Consider the following 23,176-nt stretch of genomic DNA (forward strand, 5'->3'; position numbering starts at 1 on the left):
ATTGGCCAATAATGGAATTATCCCTTCCATTAAATCCCGCATTATCACTTTATTCAATTTTAAGAATCACAAAAAGTGAATAAGTAAACCGCACACACCGGGAAGACTGAGAGTATCTTTACTCCCTATTAAGTCCCACTCCCAATGTAATACACACCTTTTTGCTAACTACAGTCCATCAACAGCTTTTTACCTGACGTGTAAGTAACATGATTAAAGATGCTACCAATAACTTTTGATGTGTCCAACAATCCGATTATACAAAGAAGAAAAACTTACACGCAATGAACTTATAAGTCGGAAAAAGAAGTTTAAATTTCTTCTTCTATAATCTCGATTCTCTACTTTTGGCTTCTTCGTTAAGCTCTGAAGTTGTGTTTATGTTCTCAAAAGTATCTTAGACAACATGTTCGATGTTGGGACATTTCCCCAGCCCCAGAGAAAAAACATATGCTCTGAATCTGAAGACTATGAGACTGGCCTGACAGGCACTGAAGCCAAAAAAGAGGTCTGGTCTGGTCTGATCTGGTGGAACTCGCACAGATAGTGGAAAGTCGTGTCTCTCTCGATGTTTGTATTTTTATAGTTTTTAGCCAAGCTAGACTTGGAAGAGTATACAAATATCTTTGGTAAGACAGTTCAATTGGGACTTCGTTTGGTTGAAGACGCAGATTCAGATAAAGTTATTCTTCTGTTTTTTTACGGTCGTTTATCTAGTGAAATGCGAAGAAAGCAGAACTTGACTCAAATCGAAAGTTGCATTGCGTTTGTTACGTGTGAGTCTTAGGTTTTTATTTTTATTAAGTGTCAAAGAAGTCCGGTTCCTTGTGACACTGATGTAAACGGATTAATTACACGGAGAAAATCATATTAACTTAGAGATACGTTCACATAAGTTAGCGTGACAGTGATAATTTTATGTCAACAATAGCAAAAGTTTTTGGTAATTCAATCGCATGCAAATTCCATAACTGATGTTTAACTCGGAATAACGAGCGCATGTTTTCTTAACGTGTTTTGCCTTTTTCAGTTTTTAATTGTCTGGCACTTGAGGCCGGAACTAGGGCCTTTCCCTATGAGTGAAACAAAATTAAATGTCAAAACAAGTGAAAAATTGTTAAACAAGTGCTTATTCATATCTGCTTAGTGAAACTTAAGCTTAATCCGAAAATAAAAATCATAATTGAAGCTTGTTCTTGGTATAAGTGGGACGCCCAGTTTTAAACTTTTTTTTTAATATTTTTGTTTTTGTCAACGAAGACGCATTTTTTTATTCATATAAAAAAATAATTTTCCTTTTGGATACAAAATTATTTAACACGCAGCGAAATGTCGGATATTTACTATTGCAGTAATAATAAGGTTAGTAAGTTTTTATGAATGGACTTATTTTTTATTTATTTTATTATGACTTCAAAAAGAAACTCATTATTTTTTTGTGGGTGAACTTTATGTTTGGTTGGTTGAAAGAGAAGGTGATTTTGTTTTGTTCGCAAATATCCCAAAGTAGAAGAAATGACGAGAAAGTGATACAAAAGTTAATGAGGCAATTATCTTCAATCTTGATCATACAACTACTTTTTTTTATGGATGTGAAATTTATAATAAACAAAAAAAAATAAACCTATAAAGTGAGAAAATGGGAGAAATTTTGAAGTTTATCTAACAGAATTTTACTATCACATTTCTATTTTCTTTTTTAATATTTCCTCTTTAATTAGCAACAATAATTAAAATAAAAAGGATTTAACTCGTTATGAAACGAACACTATTCTTTATTAGTTTAAATTTTATTTGTTAGTAAAAAGAAATTACCTAAGTCTCACAAAATTATGGCTATAAAGATTTTTATTTAAAAACAGAAGAATACAATCATTTTGATACTTCTTGATACCATAGGTCAACTTGCATTTGTCTTTTACATTTGCAATTTACACGTAATATTAGTTTGAGGATACATTTATTTACATTTGTTTTTTATTTGAAGTTGTTTTAAAAATGGTTTCAAAATTAATTTTGAGGTGCAAGAGCTAAACAATTCAAGGTAAATGTTATTAAAAAAAATTAGGGGACCTACAATTTTATTCCGAATCCAAACAACTTATTTAAGTAATGAAATTTAGCATGCAAGTAGTTTCACTTGCAGGATTAAAATTATAAAATAGAATTAAGGTATTGTAGACAAGCGACAGATCTTATAATTTAGATACAATTTTGCTCTTAAAATAAATTATAACAAACATTTACATATATTGAATGTATTGAGTCTGAAATTCCATAAATGATGATTAAACAGCAGAAAATATAGATTTATTTAATATTGAAGACTTGCAATAAGAATTATTTACAATTTTTATAGAGGGACACCTGAAGTCAGAGCACTAAGCTTCCCTAAAAGTAATAACGAAATTATACAACTTAACCATTAGTGCTTTAGCTCATAACCTTCCAGAAGGTCATTCATTAAATTGTCGTGAATATAAGTGTTCATTAAAAGATCTTAAGCCGTTGATGTAATGCTCAATCTTTTATTAATTGTTTTCGATTTTGCGACAAATTTTAAAATTTGACATTTTTGTATCACACAAAATGAAAAAAAAAGAGGCTGGGACGCTACTCACACTCTCATCCGTGTCCCTATGTCGATTTGTCTAAGACTTTAATACAAAATATTATTAACAATATTTTGCGTGAGATACAAAATTTGAATTCAGTATCTTTTTTATCCTCCTAATGCTTGTGTCGAAAGCAAATTTCTTATCAATTTTGTTCGTTGTGTTTGTAGGTTTGCGTGTTTTGAAACAAAAGTTGACAATTGAATTGTTCCAAAACATTAACTAAAAGTTAGAACAAAAACCAAAATTTCAATAATTTTATTAGCATTTTTTAAAAGATTTTGTTTCATATAAAAGAAAATACATTTTTGATTTTTTTTAGAATATTATTTTTATTTAATACAATTAAATAAGTTGAAGTCATTCTTGAAATATTAGAATTAAACATCAGTTTTTAGCAACTTTTTGTAGATCGTTAAATGTGTATGAAATTTTAGTTTAAAACTATATTTTTGGTAAGACTGAATTAGTTTGAAGCCAATATTTTTAATGTTTTTAATATCTGAGCTGAAAATAAATTTTAACCAATATTTAGGAGTGGTTTCTAATGTCAAAAAAACTACATACATTTATTTTGGAGGTTAATCATTTTTGTTCATAAAATATTCTTAATTTTTCGTTAGTCGTTTTTTTTTAATTTAACTTATTTGATATCACGTCACATTATAACGTTATACATTATACAAAATTTAATTGAAGTCGTTTTCTTTTTAACTTCCTTGGATGTTATTGTAATGGGTCTGATTTGTCAAATTGAAAATGTTGACATTTATCGACGTTTCGAGGTCCCTAGAGTCGAAATAAAAGGTTTTTAGGAAGATGTATGCCCGTGCGTATGTGCGTACGTTCGTGCGTCTGTACGTTCGCGACGTTTTTTTCGTCGTCCATAGCTCCAGAACCAGAAGAGATATTAGCGACTTTAAATAAACCTTGTTATACAGCTAATAATGCGAAAAGAGCTCTCAAGAAATTTGCGTGGGTGCTTTTTTTAACATAGCAGTTTGAAAAACGGTGAACATTTTGGTTAACCCTAAATATCTCACGAACCAAAAGCGCTAGAGATTTGAATTAAATTTTATATAATATATTGTAACGTGATACCAAACAAGTATATTTTATGAAAAAAAATCCAATTAAGGGTTTTTTTTTATAAATAAAAAAAACTGAAAAAAATGTGTCACCTCGAAAATTTTAAGAATACAAAATGATTTTATCTCAAAAACAATTTCTTGCAACGAAAAATAAAGGTTTTAACTTACTTACTTAAGGTGGCGCTACATTCCGGGGCGGAGCTGGGCCTCAACCAACATGCGTCTCCAGCCAGCTTGGTCCCTAGCTAGCTGTCTCCAGTTTCGCACACCAAGTTGGTTGAGGTCCCCTCCCACCTGGGTGCGCCATCTGAGTCGCGGTCTTCCTCTACTGCGCCGTCCCTCGGGATTGGATTCGAAGACCTTCCGGGCTGGAGCGTTGATGTCCATCCGCTCTACATGACCTAGCCATCTAAGCCGTTGGACTTTAATTCTGCTAACTAGGTCAGTGTCGCTGTACAGCCCGTACAGTTCGTCGTTATATCTTCTCCTCCATTATCCATCTATGCGTACGGGACCAAAAATCACCCCAAGAATTTTTCTCTCGAAGCATCCTAAGACGCTCTCATCTTTCTTTCACAGGGTCCAGGCATCAGTGCCATAAATGAGAACCGGGATAATAAGTGTCGTAAAGATGGTGATTTTAGATGCTCGGGAGAGGACTTTACTTCTTAATTGCCTTCTAAGTCCAAAGAAACATCGATTTGCAAGAGTTATTCTTCGCTTGATTTCAGCGCTGGTGTCGTTGTCTGAGTTAATAGCGGTGCCTAGGTAGACAAAGTCCTTAACTACCTCAAAGTTATAGCTGTCCATGGTGACGTTTTGTCCAAGACGTCGTCGTTCAGTGTCCTTTTTTGATGACAGGTCTTCCCCTCATTGACCACTAAACCCATCTTCTTCGCTTCCGTCGCAATGCTCAAAAACACTCCACTGACATCACGCTTTGATCTTCAAATTATGTCAATATCATCTGCGTATCCGAGTAATTGGATGGATCTTTGGAAGATTGTGCCTCTAGTGTTGACGGTTGAGAACGATGTTGAAGAAGTCACATGACAGTGCATCGCCTTGTCTAAAACCTTTTTTGACATCAAATGTATCGGTGAGATCTTTTCCGACCTTGATAGAGCAGCGTGCATTGTCCATCGTCATTCTACACAAACGGATAAGTTTGACAGGGATGCCAAAACGATGAGAAGAAGTCACATGACAGTGCATCGCCTTGTCTAAAACCTTTTTTGACATCAAATGCATCGGTGAGATCTTTTCCGACCTTGATAGAGCAGCGTGCATTGTCCATCGTCATTCTACACAAACGGATAAGTTTGACAGGGATGCCAAAACTAGACATTGCTTGGTAGAGCTCTTCCCTATAGATGCTGTCATACTCGGCTTTAAAATCGATTTGAAGCTGCTGGGTTTTTTCCAAGATCTGCCGTTGTGTGAATATTTGGTCGATAGTGAACTTTCCTGGTCTGAAGCCACACTGATAAGGACCGATCAGGTTGTTGACGAACGGCTTCAGACAATTCGGCAGCGATTCCGTCAGTTCCAGCAGCTTTGTTTGACTTAAGTTTAGATATAGCTATCTTCACTTCGTCAAGGTCAGGTAGGCGGGATTGTTGATCTGCGTCGCCGAGGTTGAGTGGTTCTATCTCTCTTACAGCGGAATTCGGTTCGTCATGGCCGTTATATAATTTGGAGAAGTGGTCTTTTCGTCGAAAACCAACATTTTCAATAATTTTATTAGCATTTTTTGAAAGATTTTGTTTCATGTAAAAGACTTTTTTTTAGAAGATTATCTCTTTTTAACAGCAAGATGTTAAAAAGAATTAAATAATTTTGAAGTCTTTCTTGAAATATTAGAATCGAAATTAATTTTTACCAACTTTTTGTAGTTTTTGTAAAAAAATTAGCCGTTAGATTTTCATACACATTTCAGTAAACGGAATAAGTTTGAAGCCAATATCTGTAATTTTGTCCAAGATATTTGAGTCGAAAATAAATTTTTAAAAACATTTGGTAGTGATTTTCTAATGTCAAAAACGTTCTTCTTCGTTGCATACAATTATTTTAGAGGTTGATAATTTTCGTTCGTAAAATATTTTTAATTTTTCGTTAGTCGATTTTTATCAAAATTTTACTTATTTGGTATCACGTCACATTATAACGTTAAACATAATACAACATTTAATTGAAGTCGCTACGTTATAGTCTTGTTGGATGTTTTAGGTCGACTAAAATGTTTACTTTTTTTTAAATACCTACAGCAAAAGAACACCCACTAAATTTTTGTTTTAAAGCTCTTTTTGCATCTTTCTATATTATTATCTGTACGCAAACATTTATTTAAAGTCGATATCTCTACAGGTTCTTGAGATAGTCGTGACGAAAAAAGTTCCTCCAGACTCTCTCCAGAAATCTTTGATATAGATTCTAGAAGCCTTAAAACGTCGAGAAATGTCAACATTTTCAGTTCGATAAATTTTGCCGATTACAAGAACTTCTTATAGTTTATAATTAGGAAAAATATTTTGACAAACATGAAAAATACAACTCGACTAAATGTTTTAATGTGTGCCCCTAAATTAGTTACTATGTTAAACATTTCATTAAACTTGTTAGTCCAATACTTGATTAAATTTAAAAACACCTGTATGTTTGTTTATTTTTTGTATACTACATTTATTGATATTAAACTCTTACATTACAAGTTCTTTTAAGATTGTTTTCTTTTTGCTTTTCCTAAACGAGTATTTATTAAAAACGATAGCAATATCAGAGAACTGACAATAATTAAAGGCATAAACTGTTTGGAAACTTAAATTTACGACATCGATATGCTAAGTAAATAAATAACATGGTTTACATTTTAGTGCATTTGTGAGCTTAGAGTGATCTCAATTCAGTAAAGACCTTGAAAAATCTAACCATATTGTATATACATCTGTGTATTCATATGTTCATAGATATTTATGTATCTGAATCATATATAGCATGTGAATGTACAGCGTGTGTTATGAAAGTTGTCTTGCAATCTTTTATGTTCATTGGACCGACTGTCAACATGGTTTTTTCCTTTGTATATCTTTAAAGTAAAGATTTAACGATGTTATAGGTAGGGGGGTGATAATTTTATTTTAACTTTTCTTTCACTCAACTCAATTTCTGGGTTCATTGATTTTACAAAGAAAAATAAACAAAGTAACATTTTAATATTTTTTTTAAATAGCAACAATCGTTTAAAATATGTGTATTAATATTGTTAATATCTGTTTTTAACAAAATACAGGTGTTTTAATAAAATGAGTAATAATTTATTAAAAAAGTTGCCAATTATTGCGAGTTAGGCAGCAACACAAGATTAATTACTAAGCATTCCATTATACGTACTTACAAACATTAAAAAGACTATGGAGTCTTCTTTTTTCTTATACAGGGTTATCCATTTTTCGTTTTCAAAAGTAAACGTAATGAAAACACATATGAAATACTTGTTTTCATGATGTTTTCTTTTTTATTATAAAGTTTAAGTCATTTAAATGAGCACCACGCGAATTGTTGCAGGCAACGATTATTTTTTTTGAGGTAATTTTCGACCACTTTTTAACACATATTGGGCAGTATCCATTATACTTGACGAATAATTTTTTTTAAGTGCTCGAGACTTAAAGGTCTTTAATAAACTCGGTCTTTCCCGTAGCCCAACGAAAAAAAGTTCAGCGGTGTCAAATCGCATGATCTTGGTAGCCAGTTGATATCGCCACGGGAAATTACGCGACGCGGAAAGTATTTAAGAATAAATGTGATCTATAAGAAGAGTTTTTTGAGAAGCTGATCTTGAAAAAGTTAGTATATTTAAACAAACAACTATCGAATTTGTCTTAACGTAAAATTACTGATACAACATTAGTCTTTGAAATGCAAATAAAATGAACATTCATACTTTCAGGGTACCATTTTTCCAGTAGATATATCGACTAGAAATAAATTTTGTTTTACAGATAGTAACATCCATCAATTGCAATCAATTAAACAATGGTTTTGACAAATTGGAAGGAACAATTTCTCAAAGTAATACTTCTAATCTGCTTGTTGTGGGTGACATAAATTCAAGAACTGGAAGCCAAGCTGGAAATCAGAATAGTGTACTGGGAATCGAGAGAAAATCAAAGGATTAAGTCTGCAACGCAAGGGTCCTAAAGCTTATTGACATTCTGTAATTCGTACGGGTTAAGAATGCAAAATGATACAAGCTTGTCAGATGTAGAAAGTGAATTTACTATTGGTAGTGGTCAGGAAAGCTCTGTGTATTCGTATTCGGACCACTTTCCCATGATCATAACGTTCGGACTGATTTTCAGAGAAGCTCAAGTGTCCAAGGTTATAAATTCCCTACCGAAACTGAAATGGAAACCGACAAAAGAGAGGAAATATCAAGCAAGGCTTGATATCTCACAGCTGAGACAGAGAAATTGTGAATTCAACAAAAGACGGCGAGAACTTCATAGAGCCATGGATTGATGTAGACTGTAGAAAGGCAGGGGAATTATCGTTTAGATTGCTTAGAGCATACAGATATTCGAATGATGGCTCCTTAAAAAAATCAATAATTGTTGGTTAATAGATCTTTCAAGGAACTATGTAAGCAAAAGAAGCCAGCGGAAATGTGTTTTGGAACCAGACAAAACAGCTAAACAGAAAAAAAATTCAATCCATTTTAGTATAGGTTCTGATCAGCCGGCAGATCTCTTTAAGAATTTGTTGAATCCAACAGAAGGGAAACTTGTTTTTCTATACGCTACTACGGGTTTTAAAAATGAAAGTCTTGATGCTGGAAAAAGGCACCAAGAAGTTATTTCAGCTATAAGGGAACTTAAAGATAGGAAAGCATGCGGGCCGCATGGCATACCAGCAGATTTTTATAAGTATGGCACAGCATAGCTAATCAACCGACTGATAACTATATAGAACAATGTCATGGAAACCGGAATGATACCACTAGAATTCAAGAAGTCCAGCATTTTCCCAATTCATAAGAAAGGGAGATTGGCCAAGGTGTCTAATTATAGATGAATGTCCTTGAAAGCTTGATATAAAATATTCACGCTTCAATAAATAAATAGAAGACAACAAGCTCTTAAAGGAGTTTCAAGCAGGCTTTAAGGCAGGTTATTCGACGGTTGACCACATTTTGACCCTTAAAAGTATCGCAGAAACATTCCTGAATAAAGACAAGAAGCTATCAACGTTTTTCGTTGATTTTAAATCTGCATTTGATATGATCGATAGACATGCGCTTATCTACAAGCTGTATAGTAAAGGAATGTCATGGAAGTTAGGAAGAATTATTCAGAACCTATATGCAGATACAATTGCTAAGTTATGGAATGGAGAAGAGTTTTCGAGAGAGTTTTAGCTTTGGAGATATTTATCATCTTAATAAATCCAACATTTTGATTATTAAATGAGGAGGAGGCCGCAATTCGGCGAAAAAAAAATGGTTCTATAATGGAGAGGTCATTGAAATTTTCACGGAATTCAAATAGCTTGGAGTTCCATTAACTACAAATTTAAGCGATAAAATTCATCATAGAGAGAAATTAGTTTAGGCTAAATGTGTGTGGCGACCTCTTAACGACAATAATTTGTGCAGTTTGGAAAAGATGTTTTTCTAACAAAAGTATAGCACATACATAGCAGTAATTCAAGATATTTAAAGCGGTATCTGAGTCTGTCATGTTTTACGCGGCACAAACTTGGGGAACAAAACAATACGAAACATTTGAGAAACTTCTTCGATACTTTATTAAGCGAATTTTTAGACTACCATTAAATACACCCAACTATGTTATTATGTTGGAATCAGGATTATCACCTATGTTCATACGAACCCTAAAAATGCAAGTCGATTACATCTTGAGAGTTATGAAGATGAGCAATAATAGGCTTCCGTAGATACAAGCGCTTCAAGTAATACGAACAAAAACAAGTTGGTGTGCTGATTGGATATATTTAGCAAGAGAATGTGGAATGGAACCTAATCTTTTGTGTAATAATCAGGATGATTGTAAAACTTCCGTATACCAGCTCATTTCCGCAGTGGACATACGACAACGAGAGAAATAGTTGAATGACGCCACAGGATCTATATACAGGCAGCTCTACTGTCAGCTGAATCACAACTTGGAAGAAAGGAATTATTTTAGAAACGGTAATAGTATTGTCGAAATTTCAATGATGGTTAAATTGAGAGGTGAAGTTATGCAGCTGAATTTTATACATTACAGGGATGACTTACCAACTAAAGGCTCATTTTGCAATTTAAAGGAAAAGGAAGATATTTAAAATTTCGTTGGAAGATGTCCAGTTCTTAAAGAAATAAGAAGGCATACTTTTGGTAGTGAAATACTGACGCAAAATCAAGGTATACTCTTGGTCTTGTTCAACAATATGGAATTTATTCTGCAAGCTAGCTCTTCTCTATAGAAATATAATTATAAATAAAAGATTTTAAATATATATTATTGAGCTACGATATTTTTGTATCATTTATCAACTAGGCAGCTGGCAGTAAAGCCATTCTTTTTGTTTTTGTTTGTAAACTCTATATTACAAAACAAAAATTAAAGCAACGTAGTTAAAATAAAAACTAATCTTAATCTAGAGTTTGTGTTTTTTTAATCTTACCCATTTAACAAAATTTTGGTTGACTCCAAACATCTCACGAACCAATAACGCCAACAACTTCAGATAAATTTTGTATTTATAATGTGACGTGGGATATTTAAAATTGTGTGCCGTTGTTTTCAACGTTTTTTTTTTTTAAAGAATTAAACCGTTACATTTTATAAAAAATAAAACCTTAAAAAACTGATTCTCAAAAATAATAAAATATAATATTCGATTCTATGCAAATTTTGTATTGTTAACGTAAGATGGTTTTCTTAGAAAAATCGGGAAAATTTCAAAATATGCTGTTAAAATGTTACAAAACCAGTTTTCGACTAAAAATTTTTGGCAATAAAAACAGATATTAAAATCAAATGTATTTTATCATATGTTTAATATTGTGGCTAACTTTTAGTTAAATTTTTAGAAGAACGAATTTTTTCATAAAACACGAAAATAATAAAATGCTGATAAGAAATGATTTTGACTCAAGCATTATGAGAACAAAGAAAAATAATGACTTCAAATGTTGTGTATTAATATTTTGTTAAAGATTTAAAACAATTGACAAACGGGTACGGATGTGAAGTCTTTTTCATTTTATCATATTTCATCGATGATTATTGTTGTAGTCATTATAAGCCTAAAACAGTTTATTCAGGTTTTAGACAAACTTTTTGAAACCACCAGTATCTTGTGTGAAATCTTGTCAGGCCTGACAACTGTAACTAGATTCAAGAAAGTGAAGAGTGCAAAAAATGTTCCATCCCGTCAAATTATGTATTATTATATTTTTCCAGTAAAATTCTCTATTGACTAGGTTTTTGCATGAGGGCTTAAAATACGAACTTTATGCAAAGAGATTTTAAATAAACTTAAATAAAACCGTAATGGAACTCCTCCAAACAAAACCACAAAAATACTCCGAATGCAGTTGTGCCAATTCATCTGTTAAACGCTAAACTTGTTCCGTGTTTTGTTGTTGTATGTATTCTTAACTACAATACTTATCATCCACCAGCTGCAGAATTGAAATTCTATTTAATCGATAGAAAGAGGATATTCGATCGATTCATAAAGATCTTCTATCATCTGCTCCCACAATAAAGTCTATTTTCCTGTATACAAGTAACCTCAACCTTATGTTGTCTGTGGTCATAAAATGGTTACTGTCAAAAGGCCTTCAGTCAGGAAATGATTCAAGTGTCAAAAATATTTGATTTCAATTAAAAGAAACTCATACAAACGCACTCATACTTCAGTTGGATGCATTTTTGTCGGGAAAGTCAATAAAAATGAATTGATTTATTAATAAAAAAGCATTAAACATCATTTTGGGTTAAGCCTCACCCTTTTACTAACTATAAGGCATAGAACATGTAGAATATACCAAAGAGTGTTTTTTTTTGATTTCTTTATTCGAAATAAAAAATTCATCCATATGATTATGATATGAACGTGTAACGACATTATGCTCTTATGATGTGTACCTCTTTGAGGGACATGTGTCATATTTTTTGGGTTGCTCCAAAAGTGAAACTGTCAATGTGTCAAATAATATCATGAATAAATTAACATGACGCATGTTCTTGACATATGATCATAAGCTTGAGAGGAATAATTAATCAAATGGGTTAACTATTCTAAACAAAAATCAGTTTTACTTTCAATTTTGTTTCTTTTTTATTTTTTTAATAACCAAGAAGTGTGTGTTGTCCCAAATTCTTTTGTTTTGTGTTCTTTATTTTGTCTTTCTTAACTATGAGACTTTTTTGGACAATAATTTTATGGCTTTATGTCTATGGGAGATTCTCAAATGTTGTTGTTTTTTTTTTTGTATTCTTTGTTCTTGTCACTTTTGGTAACACAAATTTGGTGAAGTTAAGTTTGAAACTCTAGTAATCCAACATGCGAACATCAACTTGGCATCAATTTAATATAATTTTCCACGCGTTCGAACAATAGATAGTTAAAAACTTAATTCTTGTCTTGATTTTAAAGTACATACTCGTATTCTCTACCTACTTTACGCTTTTGGTTATGTTCAAGTGTTAAGACTCAAAGTTAAAAGAAAAATGCAATAGCATGGTTAAAGTAGGCAATGTCTTATAAAGTTGTCTAACTCGTCTGCGAGATGCTTTTTAAATGGCTTTTTAAGAATATCATGGTCATATGAAACAAGGAAATCTATTGCATTTTAGTTTCCGCTTTTAACCACTTCATTGAAAGGGTGTTGTTTTAGACGTGTGGTTTACAAAAAGAGATAAAGCGCAATTAATTAAATGTTATATTTAATATTTTTTTGAGATTTAAGTCAATAATTGTGTGTTTTTGTTTTTGTTCCCGATTTGCAAAACCAAAATTGGATTTTTCTAAAAACACTATCTTACTTTAACTACAAAATTTTTGATTAGATTGAAATAAATTTTAAGTCAATAATTTCATCTGTTCTCAAAATATTCGAATCGAACATCAGTTTTTACCAATTTTGTGTATTATTTTTTAGAATTTTTATTTCTTATAAAAACCTTAAAAATAATATTTTATATAAAATAAAATTAGTTTGAAGGTAATATCGTTAATTTTTAAAATATTCAAGTCAAAAATTAATTTTTACCAACTTTTAGTAGAGTCTTTTAAGGTTTTTATGTTTTGTAAAACACCATTTCTTAAATTGTTTTCAAAATTGTACAAAATATTAAAGACATTATTCTTCGTGGTATTAAATTTTCCGGAGGTAATTTCATTTTCGGTTCGTAAAATATTCGAGCTGACAAATACTTATTTTTTAGTTTTAATTTGATTTATAAAAATAAAACTCTAATTGATCTGTTTTAAACATTAATTCAATATAATTATATTTAAAAAATTATTAAACTGTTTAAGCTTAAATGGTTTAGCGTTTCTTTCAGTTTTTTTTAAATCTAACAATTTATGAAGACTAAATTTATGAATACTAAATGAAAAAAAATATAAATATTTGAACTGAATATTAAAGAAAGGGATTATAAATTTGGAAACCCAAAAAAACCGTTAATTGGTTTCTTTACAAATAGTTAATGTCACACGCTATCGTTATTGTTTCGTTAGATATTTTCAGTGAACCAAAATGGTTTTCCTTTTTTTAAATTGTTGTAGTGAAAAAAACCACCTTCCCAATTTTTGTGAGAGTCCTTTCTGCATCTTTCTGTGTTATTATCTGTATAACAGCATTTATTTCAAGCCGATTTCTCTATTGGTTCTTAAAAAATAAATTACTAAAAATGGTATATCGATAACGTACGTACAAAGGTGAGTACACACTTACATACTTACTTAGGTGCTCAGACCTGTTAAGTCCGTTGGGAACCCTTTTAGGGGCACAGGGCCTCTACTACGCCTACGCGCCATCGTGTACGGTTTGCGGAGATGTGTTTCAGCTTTCTCCAACTTTTGCCTAGTGACGCTGATTCCGCCTCGACTGTCCTGCGCCATCTGCTTCTCGGTCGTCCAGACTTCTTCCTTCTTGTGTGAGAGGATTCCACTGCATTGATTGGCCTGTAATGCAGTCGTTACGTTTCGGGTCGTATGTCCAATCCATTACCACTTACGCCTTCGTATTATAGGTCTATAGGTTCCTAGCCTGTCCTTCAATGAAGGATATACGGTTTAGTCAGAAAATCCTTAGGATGTTACGAAGACATCTTTTCACGAAGATTTGCACCTTTCTTGTAATGGCTGAAGTAACCTTCCAAATGCTGCACTCATAAAGAAGCACAGATTCGACATTTGTGCGAAACAGTCGTAGCTTTGTTCTTAAGCTGATAGAGTTATTCCTCCAAATTTTCGACAACATACCAAACGCTGCTTTTGCTTTGCCGATGCGACTGATGACGTCTTATTCAGTTCCGCTTTTGATGGAGATGTTACTTCCAAGGTATTGAAAGCTCTCCACTTTTGCCACCGGCATTTGTTTGAGAGGATAGTCGGGTTCCGACGCTGATCATTTTTGTTTTGTCGGAATTAGTTTTCAGTACCACAACTTCTGCTTCTCTCTCCACACTTGGGGTCATTTGATGGAGATCCATCCTATGAGATAGTAAGCAAATATTGTCCGCGTAATCCAAGTGCTTTAAATAGGATGTCAATGTCCATTGGATCCCTCAGTTACCTGACAAAGCCGAGCGCAGTACATCGCTTATCACCAACAAAAAAAATGCTGGTGACAGAATACAGCCCTGTCTGACTCCGCTACGGATTTCATCTGACAACAGCTACAGCATCGTGCAGAACTTGACACTTGGATACACCATAATACATAATGTTGATTTAATAATAGCAATTAGTTTTTCTGGGATGCCTCTCCTCCGCAAAGCTAACCAGATATACTCCCTGTTGACGTAATCAAACGCCTTCTCGAAGTCGATGAACAGCAGTGGTAGTGGTGATCGATATTCAACGCACTGTTCAATAATGATCCGCAGGGTGTTAATATGATCAATACAGAAGGATCCAGCGCGGAATCCTACTTTTTCGGCATCGAGTGTGGCGTCAAGGTATTGTCTGATGCGTTACAGTATGACTTTTGCTATTTTGGCAACGGTGGCAGGTAGAACACAAATTCCTCTCCACTTTTCGCGCTTTGGTAGATCTCCTTTTTTGGGAGCTTCTCTTCTTCCACTCATCGGGGAAGCTTTCGGTGGTCCAGCGGGTGAAGCAGTTCGCTTGATGACGTTGGCGCTGCTTGTAAAAGCTCTGCGGGAGTTCCATCAAGTCCTACCATTTTGTTGTTCTTAAGTGTTTTAATTGCGGCAACTGCAACGATCTTATCTTTACTGGGAATTGCGGTGTGAATTCGGGGATTAGTTTGTTCAGGCGCTCCAGGAGGCATCGGCTGCACGTTGTTAGCAAACACTCTGTTTAAAATCGAGATGAAGCATTCTTTCGACCTTCTGACTTGCTCATCCACCAAACTTATCACAGTACCGTCTACTTCTTTCACGAGGTGTTGCTTTGAGCTGTGTGCACCAGTCAGCGATCCTGCTATCGCACCTGCTTCTTGCGCAAATGCGTTGGCGTGACGCTTGTCACGGCGCACTCTGTGGTGAACCTCTCTTTTTTCATGTGGTACGAGTACTCCAGCTCATTTCTTTCTTCCCCTTGTGCAGCAGTTATTCGAGCCCTTAACTGTTTGCATTCGTTGATTCTTGCGCAAGATTCTTCTGAAAGCCGAGTGTTGTTACTTCCTTTTTTCCGACCGACTATTCTACCAGCACCTGAAATGAAAAAAATTACACAGCATTCCAATGGTGTTCGATGTCGTCATGTACTATGCTGCTGATTGTTCTCATTTCGTAAGAAAGGTGGTCCCTGAGTTGTTGACGGGTCGTGGGATAATTTAGTCTGGCGATATTGAATTTGGGGGTTTCTGTTATTCTGCGAACTGTAGCTGTACGCAATGTTAGGGTACACACGAACACGCAAAAATCTGTTTAAATATCGCCCTGCCTTCCACTAAATTGTAAATCCTGGTTGATATTTTCCCAAAATTTGTATCTCTGATCAAGATTTTTAGCTTCTAGTTGGGCGAATCCAAGGCTTAAGTTTGTCAGCATTCTTATACTGATTTATGCCCTGTATCCAGCTATAAAGTCATTTGATTTATTTATTTCGGACCAATTTATGCCTGCTTAAATTAACCGCAACAATTCTTGGCCTTTAAGAACGTTATAAAGGGAGGTCCGTATAAAAAGGATTTCAACAATCCGGAAACAACGAAGTTATACAAAATTCGACTTTATCTGGAGGAAAATATTTTAAAATTTCCTCGAAGATTGTTTCCATTCATAATTTCACTGAGATATTGATAGCTTAATGCCAACAAAATTTAATAGAACTTGGTTAGATGTAGCTCATGGTTTTAGAATACGCATACATTGAATGACAATAATTAAATGTTCAGTTTTAATCTTTTTTGATAGTTTCCAGTTTCCAGCATAGTTTCCGACTTATAAACCTTTACTTACTTTAGAAGTCAATGTCAAATTCAAGTCGGCAAATTGCCACTGAATAATGTATTCACTTAGGCTCTCCGCCAGACCATATCGAATAAATTTTGTGATGAGGCAAAACTGTAAGCTATTCCTTAAACCAGCAGATGTCTTCAATAAATAGCGCAAATACATACATACATGTTTATATTCTTATTACTTTGTTATCAAGGAAATAAAATCTCTTAAGTTCGCGCAATAAGGGAGCAATGAAATTAAAACAAAATAAACACGACATATCAAGACCAAGTTTCAATTTTAGTTCCCAGTTTCCCAGAACAGAACTTACATTATTTCGATGTAAGAAGTACTTCAGGAAGAGACAAAATACATTTTATAACTTCTTTTTAAAATGATTCCAATAACTAAACTACATACGTACACCTTTTAGTGCAAGGGAACTTAAAAAGGAAAAAAAATATAAGAAAAAAGAAGCTTAACAACATTATAGCCTCGAGTAAGGGAAAGGCTCTTTGGAACACCCAGTTCTTGAACAACCCGTTTATTATCGTTCCTTGTTGGATGTTTTTGTTGTTGTTTTGTTTAAATGCCTGCCGATCAATATTATGCGATAACAGTGAATTGTTGCATTGGTTTCTTGAGGTTTCAGTTCTTACTACTGCAATCCACTTGTGAAGCCCCACCACCGCCCGACAGACCGACCGTGCCGGTGACGGTACACAACGAGGTTATGTAATCGAATACCACGAACAACAACAACTAACTAACTAACTTGTTTGCCAACATTAAATGCCAGAGACCTTCTTAATGTTAAGTCGTTACTCTGACACTACTCTTGCACCGACTGCAGCGAATATAGTAATGTTATAGTTATAGTGGTGACGCCGACAACGACCGACGCGACGTACGTCGCAAGCAGCTACAACACCTTGTGAAGCAGGCTCAGTTTTATAATTTTTATATTCGCATAGACTTTGACTTTTAGATACAATTTTGTGTTCCTAGTGTAACCAAACCCAAAAGACTGCTTTAATTTAAGAAGAAGTGGACTTGACTCCTATTGGAAAACTGAACTTCGAACAAATCGAATCCTCTTATTCCTTAGAAACCTTATTTGTAAAGGTCTTCTTCCACTTCTGAACTTTTACTGTCAGCCCTTCTGAAGTAGATTCAAAAATGTTCTTGACAAGTGCATTGCTTTAATCTAGTTGACAAAAAGCAGTCAACTCAGGCGTTCGAGAATTGCAATATTGCAACATATGTGATTCCCGAAAGCATTATTTTAATAAAATGAAAGGAAAATAAAAATTACATTTATTTCTGTCCCAAAAAAAAAATAACAATACTTAACAATACTTACTTAAAAAATTAAGATTTATTGATTCTTTCATACAATGTTTTTTAAAATATTACTCAAACCAAATGCGGGGTTTTAAGGCTAATTGTAAGTTAAAACGCAACAAAATATCTCTTAACAATAAATTGTATGATAAATTCCCGAAGTACAACGATCTTTCTCTTCCACATACAATTTAAATTATTTAAGTCTCTTCCTTAGTTTCTGGAAATTCTCATTAGTTATGAGTTTTTATTTGACTAATATTAAGTTTTTAGAAAACCATGAATTTGATACTCTCATGGTTTTGAAAAATACTGTTTGGACTTAAGTTTTAGTGCTGATTTTGACTCAAAGCTTTAATTTTAACTTTAGTTTTGCCTTGAAGCTTTAAAAATACCACTATTCAATATTATTTTAAATGTTTTAATATATTTTAAAAACTTGATATGAGAATAGAGAATAGATTCGTTTCAAGAACAAAACTAACTGTCAAACCGTTTTACCTTTTTGCTTTGTAAACTTTAATTTTAAATTTAAGTTTTGAAAATACCATTTTCAATATTATTTTAAATTTTGTAATATATTTCAAAACTTGATTTACCTTATAGAATTTAAAAAAATCGATTTGTTATAAGAACCAAACTTACTTTCAAACCGTTTCACGTTTTTGCGTTGGAAACTGTTTAAGATCAAATGGTTAATCTTTACATAATTTGGAAAACTGTTATTAAGATTGCCTCAAAAAGCTTTATATCCGTCTTTTTTGTCGAATTTTAAAAGGTAATATCTCAAAAACCTGATGTGATACAAATATTTTGAAGTCGCACTTGAATTAAACCAACAAAACCATTGGAAAAGACCGATCCTATTGCCAGGAAGAAAACCTTGCCGAACAGTGCTATCTATAACAAAAAAGTTACTGATGGTAACCACAGCACTTGTTATTATTTTGGTTTTGTGTCAAATAAGTACTATTTTGTAAGACTTTGTGGTTTGAACCGAACGTTGGTCTTTGAGCTGGAAGCATAACGTTGTGAATCAAACTTAGTGGCATTTATGAATTCATAGCCCAAATAGATTAAGCTTATGGCTTTTATTGTTTTACTTTTATGTATAAAGTGTGACTTTTGATGGGAAAAAGTGGAAAACTACAATTAGACATAAATCTAACGTGCGTCGTTTTAGATTCTTCTATGCTTATGTACATTTCACTATACCTCTTTATAGTGGCTGACTTTTTATAAATCCCTCTGTTGCTATCCGACTTTAAAATAAAAGACCTAACCAGGGATCAGCGAAGTAAAACAGTTTTGGTCAACTGCATCACAATAGTATACGTTCGGACGAACGAGCGACGCGACAACGATGACCAAAGAGGATGTGGACGTGGACGTTTGAGAAAGACTCCTTACTTGGAAATGTTATGCACAGCAATGCCTTGTCCATGTCCAGTCCATATGTCGCCTCATATAGTCGACGAGACGCGACAACAACGACGACAAAAACGACGCGATGGTCGTGATGTGTTGGATTAAATGAAAGGGGACCCATACTCATTTCATTCCCAAGATTCAGAGCAGGTGGATAGTACAAATGGTAAAATGCATATGCATTGACTGCATGGTGTGATGTGGTTAGCGGGGGCTTTGACTTCGCTGACGACGAACAATTTTATATCTTTGTTTTTTTTTGTTGTTGTTGTGTGTCGTGTCTTTTTTTTTAACTGCACAGGCACCTGATCCAAGGACGCTGACAAATTAACTTAAATTAAAATCCAAGTAGAAATCTCTACATCATAAAAAACATACACCCAAAAGCTTGTATCTGTGAATAGAAAAATATAAATGCTATTTTTTTAATTTGTGGAATCAAATGCTCAAACTCATGAATAGATAATTTTTTGATAAAATTTGCATTTGTATAAAACTAGAGTATACCTAAATTTATGTGCTGTCATATGCACCCATATAGTTATTTATTTATAATGTCGGCATTTGAAACAAGATTAACAACTGAAATAATTAAAATTAACGACTCATTCAAATAGTTAACAGAGTTTATATTGTTTTTAATTAAAGTAAAGTAATTATATTTCCGGTTAAAATGTTGCCAAACTTTTAAGAAATCAAAACAGATGCATTTATTTATAAATATTAATCTAAAATAATTTAAACTACTTATAGCTTACTACCTAAATATAAAGATTTTAGAATTGAGATTGTCATTTGTAGAGCTAAAGGGTATAGGGTATAGGATTTAGATAAGTTCGATCTGCTAAAAAATAGTTATAAGGGGCTTCTTAAGCTAGCCGGACTCAGAATACAATCGACAAATAATAGATCGACATGAAATCCTTCTATTCAATACTCCAGCTATAAATCAGAACTGCAAATACGGCGGCGGGAGCCCATAGAAGGCAAGCATGTTAAAGAATTGGTCCGACAAAATAAACACAATATGGTCTTTGCACCAATTCCTTTTTTAATTATATGTGGTTTAAATTCTCCGTGAATAAGCAAATCATTCACTACTGCTTCCTTTATCGAAGCCCAAATTTAGACAGAGTATCAACTTCTCGTGAATTTGATGCTTTGTCTGATTCCATCCAAAGAATTGTTTCGTCCTATCCTCGCACTGAAATCGTTGTTACGGGCGATTTCAATGTACACAATTCTTCATGGCTTCAACATTCAGGCCAGACAACAACCGATGGAGTGTGTGCAGAAATCTTCGCTGAGTTGAACCACCTAACTCAGCTTGTCAACGAGCCCAACCGAATATCGGACGTTGAAGGTCGAGCAGAAAACACTCTTGACTTGTTTCTTTCCTCTGACCCTGATAAGTACACTGTTAGTGTTCTATCTCCTCTAGGCACATCTGACCATTGTGTTATATCAGCAAATTTCTCGTGTCAAAACTGTTCAGTTAAAGAAAGAGCTCCTATGAGAACCGTTGGCAATACGAGAAAGCCAACTGGGACGGCCTCAATAATTACTTCAGGATCTTTAACTGGTCACTATGCTTCCTCGATAGTGACGTTGACGCCAGCGCTGATATGATCACAAGTTTAATTCTCCTGGGAATGAGAACTTTTATACCAAACAGGGTTAAAAGTATCAGACCCAAGGAAAACGCTTGGTTTGATGCGAGCTGTAAACAGGTTATTAGGGCCAAAGAGGTTAGTTTCTGTTGCTATAAAGCCAACCGTACTGAGAAAAGCCGGAAAAAGTTCAAACAAGCCAGGAAGGCCTGCAACGCCCATATTCGACGGACCAAATTTTTACATGACCAAAATTTACGGCAAAAAATACTGCAATGTCCCAAAGGCAGTAAAAATTTTTGGTCATTTGTAAAAAACATGAGGAATTCTTCCTCTTCTTCGGTTCCTACGCTCGTTGTGAATGACAATCCATTTGTTAGCTCTTTAGAGAAAGCTAATCTCTTTGCTAGGCAGTTCGCCGCCAATTCTACGCTGCCAGTGAGTGTTATGACTCCGCCTGTACCTGAGCGAGTTAGTGATTCTATGGGACCAATCTTTTTTCGCCCTCGTACTGTGGCAAGAGTCCTAAGAGATCTAAACACACATAAATCCGCTGGTCCGGATGGTATCCCCTCTATTGTTCTGAAGAGGTGTTCTTCAACGCTGGCAAAACCACTGCGTAAGCTTTTTCATCTGTCCTACTCCTCAGGTCTCGTTCCGAGCGAATGGAAAACGGCATTTGTCCAGCCTATTCCCAAAAAAGGCGAATCTTCCTCACCCTCTAACTACCGACCGATTGCACTTACGTCCCTTCTTTCCAAGGTCATGAAACCGCTGATTAATTATCAGCTCAAGAAATATCTTGAAGATTGAAAGCTTCTTAATGACCGTCAATACACCTTTCGAAGCAATAGGTCCCCTGGTGATCTCATGGTTTATGTCACCGAACAGTGGAGCAAATCTTTTACATGGTTTTGGAGAAAGTAAGATTAATACACTTGATATTTCAAAAGCATTTGATAGGGTTAGGCATCAGGCTCTCTTATCGAAAATGCGTGCTTTCGGTTTTCATGAATCCCTGCTTCATTGGATTAGTAATTACCATTCGAATCGTTCAATACAAGTAGTATTGGATGGATTCAAGTCTGAAAACCATAAAATAAATGCTGGTATGCCCCAGGGCTCTGTTTTATCTCCAACACTCTTTCTCATTTTTATTAACGATCTTATGTCTGCAACATCTAATCCAATACATTGTTTCGCTGACGATAGTACTCTTAGCTTTTCATATTCGTTTTTAGACTCACATCCCTCTTCTTCGGATGTGGAACTGCAACGACAAAATATGATAAGCTCATTAAATTCCGATCTAAACAGCATTGTTCAATGGGGATTAAAAAACCGCGTGGAATTTAATGCTTCGAAAACGCAATGCTGTCTTGTATCGTTAAAGCGAGATATACCCCCATTGAACACCTCGATATTCTCGGTATGTGTGTCACCAACCACCTCTTATGGAATGATCACATACGCGATGTCGCCAAAAATGCCGCAAGGTGCTTGGGTTTTCTTAGGCGATGCAAGAAATATTTCACCCCTTCTGATCTGGCTGTTATCTACAAGACTTACATACGTCCAAAGCTTGAGTATAACTCCCATCTCTGGGCTGGTGCTCCTGCAACTTACCTAAGCCTCTTGGATAGTATTGAACGTAGAGCATTTAAATTGATAGGTGATAATATCATCATAAGTTCATTTACTTCGCTTGAACATCGTCGTAAGGTCTCTTGTCTGACCCTTTTTTACCGTTATTTTAACGGATTATGCTCTAGTGAAATAGCCAGTTGCATTCCTCCCCTTAAACAGTTCAACCGTAATACTCGCGCTTCTAGGAATGCTCATCAGTATACCCTCGAGCCCAACTTCGGTCGTACTGTCAAATACAGAGATTCGTTCTTTAGCCGTACTACGCGAATATGGAATGCCTTACCACACTCTGTCTTTCCTAGTCATTGCAATATTCAGGAAATCAAAACTAATGTGCACCGACATCTCCTTTTAAACCCTCTCTCCTCTTCCTAGTGCTCACACTGTGCATCTGCATAATAAGGGTAGTAATATCCCCTTGAGTGTGTGTTTATTATAAAAAAAAAAAAAAAAACATACAGTATTTTACCAACTTATAGATCACGAAACTCTCGAGAAAATCTTTTGACGAAACCAAGTGTTTAATTAGCTTTTTTTATAATTATAATGAACTGTAAACGTTAATTTTAGTCTAGTACAACACTAAAGGCAGAAAAACTGAATTGCCTATTCAAACGAGACGAATTCAACACATAGACATTATTTTATTTTACGATTGCGTTTAAGACTCATTGTCTTACATTTGCCCATATTTAAAATCAAATGATTTTTATTGCAGTAGTCCCCACTAACTACAGCGATATAGAATTATTTAACACAGAAGGGAAGTCATTAATAAAAAAAAT

At 34.2% G+C, this 23,176-nt stretch overlaps 1 protein-coding gene across 1 annotated transcript in view; it reads left to right on the plus strand.

Annotated features, from left to right (window-relative positions):
- The first annotated feature begins 624 nt into the window (after positions 1 to 624).
- LOC129946644 (uncharacterized) overlaps positions 625 to 23,176 on the plus strand; it is a 113,570-nt gene continuing 91,018 nt past the window's right edge. The window contains exon 1 of the mRNA XM_056056895.1: positions 625 to 1,362. Coding sequence (XP_055912870.1) covers positions 1,330 to 1,362 — 33 coding nt within the window. The 5' untranslated portion in view covers positions 625 to 1,329. The remainder of the gene's footprint in view (positions 1,363 to 23,176) is intronic.

This window comes from Eupeodes corollae, chromosome 2 (assembly GCF_945859685.1).
Source record: "Eupeodes corollae chromosome 2, idEupCoro1.1, whole genome shotgun sequence".
NCBI lineage: Eukaryota > Metazoa > Arthropoda > Insecta > Diptera > Syrphidae > Eupeodes > Eupeodes corollae.